At 42.2% G+C, this 12325-nt stretch overlaps 1 protein-coding gene across 1 annotated transcript; it reads right to left on the minus strand.

Annotated features, from left to right (window-relative positions):
- Positions 1-572: 572 nt before the first annotated feature.
- Positions 573-11481, minus strand: LOC115648262 (olfactory receptor 2AT4-like). Its single transcript, XM_030555580.1, is given in 4 exon segments — positions 573-677; positions 6285-6550; positions 6553-7224; positions 11394-11481. Coding segments are annotated over 4 exon segments (1077 nt in total). The 5' UTR covers positions 11428-11481.
- Between the last annotated feature and the right edge of the window lie 844 nt (positions 11482-12325).

The following is a 12325-nucleotide window of genomic DNA, read 5'->3' on the forward strand; positions in this document are numbered from 1 at the left end:
CCAGAGCAGAGCCTCACTTGTTCCCCTCCCATAGGATAAAAAAGAGGTAGGAGAATGCCCCCAGACTGATGACCCTCCAACATGGGATATGAGCATAAATTGTAAGGGGTGGGACCAGGAGTGTGCACTGCAGGTATATTTGGGCCTGCTATGAAGGAGGAGGGGGCAATAGGAAACGGTGACATGCAGTGTCAGAGCTGGGAACAGAACACTGGAAACAGACTCTGCTGGCGTATACAGCTGTGGATATGCCTGCTTGAAACTAACCCCAACAAACATTACATTGCCTGCACTTTGGACTTCTGGTCTTCTGCTTTCTGTCTGTGTGACAAGAACCAGGGGAGCAGGTGAAGGGAAAGCCCCCTAACAAAGACCCTGGTTAGAAAGGCAATTGGAGGGAAGGCATACAGGTTGTGGGGGCCATATAAAGAAGCAGAAAAGCATCTGTCAACCTCCCCAGGAGCAAAACTGATGGCATTTTTTGTTGATCATTGTTCCACTTTGGGAGGCCCACAGAGCTGGAAGATGGATCTGGCCCTGTCTGCTGTCCTGGAAGGAGAGAAGCTCAGATATTAATCAAATTTGGTATGCAAAAGTTGCAAAAGAGAATTGCCTCCTCGCATAGATGTGTTGCATGGGTTGACTGTGCCAGTATCCTGGGTCATCATCCGAGACTCCTAAAACATGAAATATATGGCAGAATGCAGGAAAAACAGAGAAGGGGACATACAATTCTCCCCAAAGGGATACAGAGGACAGGACCAACTTAGAAGTAGGATGAAATTCTATGAAGTTCTGAGAAGACATTTATCTGAATACAAAAAGAGAACCATAAATAAGACCAAAACCTGTTTATTCAAATTAAAAAGTGGAACAGAACAAAATAAACTAACAGTTAAAAAAAAGAAAAAGAAAATTGTCCATGAATCACATCACTTGGGAGTTTTGACTCACCGCTATCTCATCAGGGTTCTGCATGTTCTTTCAATGGCTGAACTGATAAGAAAAACACTGCTTTTACAAACTTCCAGTATCCTGTGTTTTATTAAACAAATAGCTTCCCTTCTAATTTTTGGACAAATTACTGCCCTTTCGCATATAGTCTGTATTGTTTCCTGTTGTGCTGCTACAAAACCACGGGCAACAATGGAAGGTCCTTAAAACTACAATGCTCTATATCACCAATTGTATTCATGCTTATGAATATGTAATCAATCAATGTAAGGAATGAGTGAGATGGTGTGAGTGACAACCAATGGCAAAGCAAAGAAGCAAATGTCACCTTTTATAGAACCATGATATTATCGGGGTGAAGATATAAATCTCAAGACGGGTGCCCAGGATGGTTACCAACAAGGAGATGTAACCTATGACAGCAAGAACTCGGGACTGGACCGGAAGCAGTAGAGCCCTCCCGCTGATCCAAAGGGATTCCAGGGACTCTCATCGCCTAACGTTTCAATCTTTGGGCAGCTGGAACCTGGCCAGTCTGTCACCTAAAATCAAAAGCAACATCCACACCTGCAGCCTGTCACCAGTATGACTGGGAGGTGTCTATGAGTATAATTGCACAAATAAGGGAAGCAAGTAATCAATCAGTCCTCAGTACTGCTTTACTTCAACCTTTGTTTGTGATTATTTCTTGGCTGGTTCCAAGAATGGGTAACATTAATTGGTGCATTGGCCGGGAAACAAAGGGTTAAATTGAGCTGAAGCAGTATCCGATGAACAGGCTTGGTGTGTTTCTGGGACCCGACTATCACACGAGTAGGCTAGCTGTCCCAGATAGTGTTGGGTATTCTCCCCCCCTCAGTTTCCCAAGTGCGTGGGTCAACTTCCTCCGGGTAGTCTCGGCGGGAGGGGGAAAAGGGGCCACCATGTCGATGTTCGTAAAGGGCAAGGGTGAGAAGGAAAAAAAAGGGGAAGCAGAGAAAAGGGAATGGGGCGCTGTAACAGGCCTTCCCCATTTCTAGCATGGCTGCAGAATTTAGGCACAGATCCCTGGAGTCCCGGGGTGATCTTGGGATGGGACACAATCCTAGCTCTGGAGAATAATTATGAGAAGTATTTAGCGTTGTATAAACCTGATAAAAGGGGACAGACTGCCATGGGAGCGTGACTTCTGTGGCAAACATGTTGGGCTTGGCAAGCCACCAAAGCGGGGGGCACCAGGGAACTGGAGGTGTTTTGCCAGGACTTAACGGAGGCTCGGAGGGAGCATGACCTGTGGAAGCCTCAGCACCTGCCACCTCCACTGCCATATCAGCACTAAAGTTAGAAAATAATCATACTAGCTCACAGGAATTGCAGGAAGAAAACAGGGATCTAAAGGCACGTTATCCTCCTTAAGGATTTAGTGGGGGACCTGGCCCATGCGCTCCAATGACCCCAATTAGCCTTCCCTAAATCAAACAAGGGCCCACATGGCAAGTGGGTCTACAGGAGCTAGCCAGCTTAAAGTTATAGGAACGCCTCTGGAAAGTGGGGTGGGGGGGGAACTAAAATGTCACTTTTCTGTCTTCCCTTCATAGGTAATAAATTGGCAGCCGCTCCTGGGAGAAGAACCCCACTGACCTGAGGGAAGGTAAGGTGGGGGAAATGAGGAAGGTGTAAGAAGGGCCAACTGTGTTTTTAAAGAGCAAATTTTCTGGAGTTTTTCCCCCATACATCTTAGGTATTTATATATCCCCCATTAATGTACTATGTAATCGTCTCACAATCTATAAGGCATTTCTCCTCATAACATCTCTACAAGGTAGGAAAACTGATTGGGAAAACTGAGGCATAGAGTAGCTAAATGATTTGCCCAAGATCACACAAGAAGTCCATGGTGGAGCAGGGACATAAACCAGACTCTCAAATTCTAGCATAGCACCCTAAAAACTGGACAATCCTTATCCTCCTTTGATTTAGAATTTAGCTACTTTAATTTAAAGGTCCAGTTTTTTACCTCAGGGTTGTTAACTAGGGGATTATTAACAATATCCAGTGCTAAATTCTCAGCTTTCAATCCAGTATATGTTTTTCTTCATTACATAGAAAAACACCTTCATCTGGTAGTTCAATAAACCTGCGAGGAATTTCCAGCCAAGAATGTAAACTTTTATTCAGCCAACCTTTTTAGAAATAGTTTAATTTTACTCAGTATTGTATTCTCCAAGGTACATACCAAAAAACACTTACCTGAAAAGATGGATAATCTGCTATCAATTGTTCTTTCTCATTCTAAGTAAAAACTGGGATGTTTTTGGATATTATGCTTCTGAAAACCAAGATAAAAAATTAGAAATGCAAATGCTAACTCTTATTTGCACTCTTAATGTTTCGGACTATCACTTAAAATGCATCATCTAGATGTAAAAAATTAGACGTCATAAGCATGTGTGACTTTGGTAGAGCCTGGTTTTAAATGGTCTCAGGGCCTTCTTCCTGATCCAGCAAATGAACAGGACCCTGATCCAACCCTTAGTGTAGGTGGCAAAGACTGGGCCTACTGAGGCCCCATAAGGAGATGTTTCTTCTCAGCTGAAGCTGTTATCCTAACCCCTCCCCCCTCCCGCCCTTCACTCCCTTCACAGTTCTAGAATTATACTGTACTTGCTTCCCCTTAACTGGACTGAAGAACAGTAACCTTACATGCTGCATCTGGAGAGGAGCCAAGGACTGATAAAATGCAGATGAAGCCCAGCTGGGAGAGGATATAAAGCCAGAAAGTAAGAGTAGGAAAGGGGCTGAAGGGATGAGGTCTGCAGTCCTTCCCTTGACAGCAAGGGAGTTTTCCAGGATCAAGGAGGAATTCCAGGGGGGAATAAGCCTTGGTGTCCTGCCCTGGAGCAGGGCTGTCCAGAGGATTCAGGGGGCCTGGGGTCTTCCCGCTGCCGAATTGCCGCCGAAGACCCAGCACTTCATCGGCGGGTCCCGGGGTGGAAGGACCTCCCGAGGGTCTTCGGGCACTTCGGCGGTGGGTCCTGGAGCAGAAGGACCCTCCCCACTGCCGAATTGCCACCGAAGACCCGGAGAGGAAGAAGCTCCAGGGACCCAGGCCCCATGAGAGTTTTCCCAGGCCCCCAGAGCGAATGAAGGACCCTGCTCCAGGGCCCCCGATAAACTCTCATGGGGGCCCTTCAGGGCCCGGGGCCTGGGGCAAATTGCCCCACTTGCCCCTCCCCCCCCGGGCAGCCCTGCCCTGGAGTAGGAAATTTGACAAGATGCTGAAAGGTGTGAAGTAGCCATGGAGAGTAAAGGAAGCTCTGGTGGTAAACCCAGGAGATAGAGAGATGGAGTAGGAAGGAGCCCAGGGACACAGTAACTGGGACTGAGGCTGAGCTGACCTGGATTACTAATCATAGCGTCCCTGGGCTGGAACCTGGAGTAGTGGGCAGGCTGTGTCCCCCTACCAGCCACTGGGAAAGTGGTCCAGGACCTGTAGCTGGAATGGAAGATTGCCGGAAACAGAATACAGACAGCATGTCTGGTGGACATTGTTAATCCAGAAGTGAGGACAATATCGGGATGTGTCTGGAAGGCCAACTCATGAAGAGGGAGTACCCCGAGTCATGGAAAGAGAGAGGGGCCATAGTGTGAGCAACTGATGGAATGGAATTCCCGATGGGGTGAGAGCTAATTCCCCGACCCAGGCACAAGGAGGAGCTCCTACCCTGAGTAGGACTCCTTCAAATGCAGAAATCTTGCGACTGTACAATACGATAAAACAGAGAGCTGATGGTACTTCCTCTTGCATACAGATGACACTTCATCATGGTCTATGCACTGCATTTCAAGTTCCTCACATTCTTCCCCGCCCCCCTTCTGAAATCTACAATATAATGTAATTTACAGATTCTACACTAGGAAATTACACTCCAGATTCTGCTGGGATTCTTTGTCAGGAAAATAACTTCTGACGTGTACAAATATCTTAAATTGAGACAATACAAGAATGCTCAATTCAACCTTGTGGAATGTAGAGAGGAAAGGATTAAGAATCGTGTTTTAGTTTTACCTTTATTTGGTGTATTTACTGGAAGTTTTAGTGCTGGAAATGCTTTCATTACTAAGCAAGATGTAGTGAACAGACAGTTATTATAGGCAGCTGAAGATACAAGTTAATTACTGTTATGCATAGCAGGAGTCAATATTTCAGTCTGATAAAATGCTTTATGATGATTTAGGATCAACCTTTTCATTTCTTTACATTGCATCATGATAAAAAAATGTAATTTTAAACTCTATTTACTATTAAAATAGTTTATAAATCTATCGCACATTACATAACAAGCCTAGCCCAGCTATACCCAAATTACACCTTTAATATACTTTAGTTGGGTCAGGTTCCCAGGTATTAGTACAAAAGAAGGGAAGAATAATTTCACTTCATCTCCCAGGTTGGTTTCCAAGGGCTGTCACTTAGATGAAGGCTCAGTGGTTTGAGAATTGGCCTGCTTAACCTCACGGTTGTGAGTTCAATCCTTGAGGGGGCTGTTTAAGGATCTGGGGCAAAAATCTATCTGAGGATTTATCCTGCTTTCAGCAGGGGGTTGGACTAGATGACCTCCTGAGGTCCCTTCCAACCCTGATACTCTATGAAAAAGAAAAAACTCTTTCCACTTGTAAATGGAACAAATTTAATCCGGAATCACCAAATGATAATGAACCATGATACCTTTTTATAAAGTCACTGTTCACAGTACAGATATTTTCACTGTAGCAGATTTTGCAGTACATGTGCGCTAGTGCCCCCAGTTCAGATTCTGACTGCATTCAGATCTCTATTTACAGGAAAACTGTAAACTAAATTGCAAAATTTTAAACACAATTACTTTTTGTCTCTTTCAACATATAGAGGAAAGTTAGTATGTTCAAAAATACTTGATAACAGTAGGATGAAAATCACCCCAGTGCAGAGGAACTCATACAAGACAAACCATTTAAGCCAGTGGTTTTAAAACTTTTTTTCTGGCAACCCAGTTGAAGAAAATTGTAGATACCCACGACTCAACAGAGCTGGGGATGAAGGGTTTGGGAGGGACTCAGGGCTGGGCCAGAGGGTTGTGAGGTGGGGGTGAGTGCTGTGGGGTGGGGCCAGGAATGAGGGGTTCAGGGTGTGGGAGGGGGTTCTGGGCTGGGGCAGGAGGTTGGGGTGTGGGAGGGGGTCAGGGCTCTGGGCTGTAGGCTCTGGGGTGAGGTGAGGGATGAAGCATGTGAGGTGCAGGCAGGGGCTCCAGGTTGGGGCAGCTCAGGTCTGGGGCCGAGGATTGGGGCATGGGGCTGGGGTGTGGGCTTACCTCAGGTAGTTCTGCACATTTTACTTCCTTGTTTTGCAAAGTATAAATGAGTGGATTTAACAAAGGAGTTAAAATAGCAAAAACAACATTGCTCATTACATGGATATCAACGGGCATGTCTTTTCTGTAGGAAATATATGCCACGGCAATGGATGAATAATAAGTGCCAACCACAATTAAATGGGAAGTGTAAGTAGAAAATGCCTTCCTGCGACCTACTTTAGAGTTGATTTTTAATATGGAGATAATGATGTGAACATATGATAGGTGACAAGCATAAGTGGCACAAATGAAACAGTCATGGCAATGGAAAACCCCAAGAAAGTTTGTAAAGAGGCACTGAAATCTGAACATGCTGCTTGCACAACTGCCAAGTGATCACAAAAGCAATGGTAAACTCTGGTTGTTTCACCAAATGTTAACTGAGAGGTCTGGAAGACGACAAGTATTGGTATTAACAATGCAGTTATCCAAGCACATGCTGCCAGTTGAATATTTACTCTTTTTGTCATTTTAACTGGGTAATGCAAAGGATTACAAATTGCTTCATAACGATCATAAGACATGACTACTAGAAGCAGCGATTCAGTCACTGCGAGACCATGAAAACAATACATCTGCAGAAAGCAGACATGAAAAGAAATAGTTTTGGCATTGACCAGAAACATTGCCAACATTTTGGGAATGGTAGTACTTGTAAGCGGTATATCTAAGGCAGAGAGATTGGCTAGGAAAAAGTACATGGGTTTGTGAAGTGTTTGCTCAACCGCAATTACAGCTATAATAATGATATTGCCAATTAGTATTAGCAGGTAGAATAACAAAAATACAAGGAAAAGAGGGATCTGGAAATCTTGAAGTGCAGGAAATCCAATGAGATAAAAGTCTTTAGCAGAAGAATTGCTGTTGCAGTTGTTCATGGTCTGATTGTTGAAAATATCTAGAATGCAAAACACAAAATCAGGAAACAATTCTAATTATTACAAAAAAGATTGTAGGGTCATGAATGATGTGCTGAAGATCTTTGTTGATAAAACAACATATTGGATATATTCTTATAGCTAAGTCCCCCTCATGCATTTTCAGTTAACTTCCATCTGACATTTACCACTATTGGAAGGCAGGATATTGGTCTAGATGGACCTTTGGTCTGACCCAGTATGGCTGTTCTGATGTTCTTATGTATATGAAGCCGCTGGGGAGAAAATGAGATGGTTTAAGTATAATGTTGATGACAATTAGCAATACTACCTGTTTCATTGGATCTAGATGGTGTAGTTACTCAGCTTTAAGTCTGACTATATAGTGATTGATATCATTAACAAAGAGAACAAAAGAACATAACTTAAAAATGGCCATACTGGGTCAGATCAATGGTCCATCAAGCCCAGTGTCTTGTCTTCTGACAGTGGCCAATGCCAGATGCTTCAGAGGAATGAACAGACCAGGCAATCAAGGAGTGCTCCATCCCCTGCCATCTACTCCCAGTTTCTGGTAATCAGAGGCTAGGGTCACCCAGAGCATGAGGATGCATCCTTCACCCTCTTGACTAATAGCTATTGATGGACCTCTCCTTCATGGACTTATCTAATTCTTTTTTGAACCATGTTATACTTTTGACCTTCACAGCATCTCCTGGCAATGAGTTCCACCAGTGGATTATGTGTTATGTGAAGAAGTACTTCCTTTTGTTTGTTTTAAACCTGTTGTCTATTAATTTCATGGGGTGACCCCTGGTTCTTGTGTTACTTGAAAGAGTAAATAACGCTGCCTTATTCACTTTCTTCACACCACTGATGATTTTATAGACGTCTATTATATCCCTTTTAATCATCTCTTTATTAAGCTGAAAAGTCCCAGACTTTTTAATCTCACCTCACACAGAAGTTGTTCCATAGCCTTAAGCATTTTTGTTGCCCTTCTCTGTACCTTTTCCAATCCTAATATATCATTTTTGAGATGGGATGACCAGCAGTGCACGCAGTATTTAATGTGTGGGCATACCATGGATTTATATAATGGCATTATAACAATTTCTGTATTATTATCTATCCCTTTCCTAATGGTTCCTAACATTCTGCTAGTTTTTTGACTGCTGCTGCACATTGAGCGGATGTTTTCAGAGAACTATTCACTATGACTCCAAGATCTCTTTCTTGAGTAGTAACAGCTAATTTAAACCCCATCATTTTCTGTGTATAGTTGGGATTATGTTTTCCAATATGCATTACTTTGCATTGATCAACACTGAATTTCATTTGCCATTTTATTGGCCAGTCTCCCAGGTTAGTGAGATCCCTTTGTAACTCTTCACAATCTGCTTTGTACTTAACTATCTTGAGTAATTGTGCATAGTCTGCACATTTTGCCACCTCACGGTTTACCCTTTTTTCATTCATTCATATTTTTAAATTTCTTTTTAACTTGCTTCCTCATTTTGGTGTAGTTCCCCTCTCTGAAATTAATTACTTCTTTGGTGGGCTTCTTTCATGTCCTCTTAGGGCTAAATCAGGAATTGCCTCTCTCCTTGTGGGTTGCAGGACTAGCTGCTCCAAGAAGCTGTTATTTATGATGTTTATGATTTATGTTTTTATTTCTGCATCTTGTCCTGAGGTGCATGTATCCAGTCAGTATGGGGATAGCTGAAATAATTTCACAGTCCATCCCCATCCTGGTCAAGTGGTCAGTAATATATATACAAGTATATTCAAGCATGGAATATTCATAGAGATTCTATGGTACAATTTGGCACTTAACATTAAAAATGTTGCAGAGCAGTTTTTAAACTAGGAGATGGGGAAATCCAACTGCTGCAGAGGAGCATGTGGATCGGGCACAGACTTCTCTTAGAGGAGAGTCTATTGACAGAGATTCTCTAGGTTTTAGGCAGGAGGAGAGGATGGAAGAGGATAATGTAAGGGCCAGATCAGACGAGAAACATTCACATAAAAAAGAATCAGACACATCAGAAAAGGGCAGACAAATAAACACTGACAAGTTTTTAAAGTGCTTGTACATAAATGCTAGAAGTCTAAATAATAAGATAAGTGAACTAGAGTGCCTCGTGATAAAGGAGGATATTGATATAATATGCATCACAGAAACCTGGTGGACTGAGGACAATCAGTGTGACACAATCATTCCGGGGTACAAAATGTATCAGAAGGACAGAACCAGTCGAGCGATGGGGGCGGCGGGAAGTTGCACTATATGTGAAAAAAAATGTAGAATCAAATGAAGTAAAAATCATAAGTGAATTCACATGTTCCATAGAATCTCTATGGATAGTAATTTCATGCTCTAATAAGAATATAACATGAGGGATCTATTATTGACCACCTGACCAGGACATTGATAGTGACAATGAAATGCTAAGGGAAATTAGAGAGGCTATCAAAATTAAGAACTCAATAATAGTGGGGGATCTCAATTATACCCATATTGACTGGGAACATGTCATCTCAGGATGAAATGCAGAGACAAAATTTCTTACTACTTTGAATGACTGCTTCTTGGAGCAGCTGTTACGGGAACCCACAAGGGGAGAAGCAACTCTTGATTTAGTCCTGAGCAGAGCGCAGGAGTTGGTCCAAGAGGTAACTATAAAAGGATTGCTTGGAAATAGTGACCATAATATAATAACATTTAACATCCCTGTGGTAGGAAGAACATCTTAGCAGCCCAACACTGTGGCATTTAATTTCAAAAAGGGGAATATGCAAAAATGAGGGGGTTAGTTAAACAGAAATTAAAAGGTACAGTGACTAAGGTGAAATCCTTGCAAGATGCATGGACGCTTTTCAAAGACATCATAATAGAGGCTCAACTTCAATGTATATCCCAAATTAAAAAACACAGTAAAAGAACTAAAAAAGAGCCACTGTGGCTTAACAATCATGTAAAAGAAGCTGTGAGAGATAAAAAGGCATCTTTTAAAAAGTGGAAGTCAAATCCTAGTGAGGTAAATAGAAAGGAGCATAAACACTGCAAAATTAAATGTAAAAATGTAATAAGAAAAGCCAAAGAGGAGTTTGAAGAACGGTGAGACAAAAACTCAAAAGGTAATAACAAAATGTTTTTAAGTACATCGAAGCAGGAAGCCTGCTAAACAACCAGTGGGGCCCCTTGATGATAGAGATAGAAAAGGAGCACTTAAAGACAATAAAGTCATTGCGGAGAAACTGAATGAATTCTTTGCTTCAGTCTTCATGGCTGAGGATGTTAGGGAGATTCCCAAACCTGATCCAGCTTTTGTAGGTGACGAATCTGAGGAATTGTCACAGATTGAAGTGTCACTAGAGGAGGTTTTGGAATTAATTGATAAACTTAATAGTAACAAGTCATCGGGACCAGATGGCATTCACCCAAGAATTCTGAAAGAACTTAAATGTGAAGTTGAGGAACTACTAACTATGGTTTGTAACCTGTCCTTTAAATCAGCTTCTGTAGCCAATGACTGGAAGATAGCTAATATAATGCCAATATTTAAAAAATGCTCGAGAGATGACCCCGGCAATTACAGATCAGTAAGTCTAACATCAGTACCAGGCAAATTAGTTGAAACAATAGTAAAGAATAAAATTGTCAGACACATAAAAGAACATAAATTGTTGGGCAAAAGTCAACATGGTTTCTATAAAGGGAAATCATGTCTTACTAATCTATTAGAGTTCTTTGAAGGGGTCAACAAACATGTGGACAAGGGGGATCCAGTGGATATAGTGTACTTACATTTCCAGAAAGACTTTGACAAGGTCCCTCACCAAAGGCTCTTACATAAATTAAGGGGATATGATAGAGGTATATAAAATCATGGGTGATGTGGAGAAAGTAAGTAAGGAAAACTAGGGGCCACGAAATGAAATTAATGGGCAGCACGTTTAAAACAAATAAAAGGAAGTTCTTCTTCACACAGAGCACAGTCAATTTGTGGAACTCCTTGCCTGAAGAGGTTGTGAAGGCTAAGACTATAATAGTGTTTAAAAGAGAACTGGATAAATTCATGGAGGTTAAAGGCTATTAGCCAGGATGGGTAAGGAATGGTGTCCCTAGCCTCTGTTTGTCAGAGGGTGGAGGTGGATGACAGGAGAGAGATCACTTGATCATTACCTGTTAGGTTCACTCCCTCTGGGGCACCTGGCATTGGCCACTGTTGGTAGACAGATACTGTGCTAGATGGACCTTTGGTCTGACCCAGTACGGCCGTTCTTATGTTTTTATGTTCTTATTTGTCTTTTAAGATTTTTACTCTGTTTGAAGCTGTGCTTTCTTTCACATGTAGTGCCACTCCCCTACCAACATGGCCTACTCTGTCATTCCTATATATTTTGTACCCTGCTATGACCATGTCCCATATTGATGATCATCATTCCACCAAGTTACTGTGATGCTCATTATATCAATATCCTCATTTAATACCGGGCACTCAAGTTCATCCATCTTGGTATTTAGACTTCTAGCACTTAAATACAAGCACTTATAAAAGTTGTCTCTTTTTAGCTGTCTGCCTTCATGTGATGTAATTTAATGGGACTCTTTTCATTTGATTGTTTCTCTTCAGTTCCTACCTGTACTTTATCAACTTCCATCCTCAACTTCTTAATAGGTTATGAAGAATTTCCACTAAGGGATGTCTCTGTCGAAACTGTGTGCTCTTCTGCACCTGTCAGCTTTTCCCCAGCCCTTAGTTTAAAATCTCCTCTACAAACTTTATAATAGTATATGTCAGCAATCTGGTTCCATTTTGGTTTAGATGGAGCCCATCCTTCCTGTATAGGCTTCTACTTTCCCAAAAGACTCCTTTCCCAAAAGGTTCCTCAGTTTCCAATTAACCTAAACCTCTCCTCCCTGCAGTTCTGCCTGTCTAACTTGCCCTGCACATGGAACTGGAAGCATTTTGGAGAATGCTACCATGGAAATCATAGACTTCAAACTCTTACCTAGCAGCCTGAATTTGTCCTCCGGGAGCTTTATCCTACCTTTCCCTGTGTCATTGGTACCACAACCACTGCTTCTCCCCAGCACTGCACATAAGTCTCTTT

The sequence above is a fragment of the Gopherus evgoodei genome, chromosome 1 (genome assembly GCF_007399415.2).
Source record: "Gopherus evgoodei ecotype Sinaloan lineage chromosome 1, rGopEvg1_v1.p, whole genome shotgun sequence".
Classification (NCBI taxonomy): domain Eukaryota; kingdom Metazoa; phylum Chordata; order Testudines; family Testudinidae; genus Gopherus; species Gopherus evgoodei.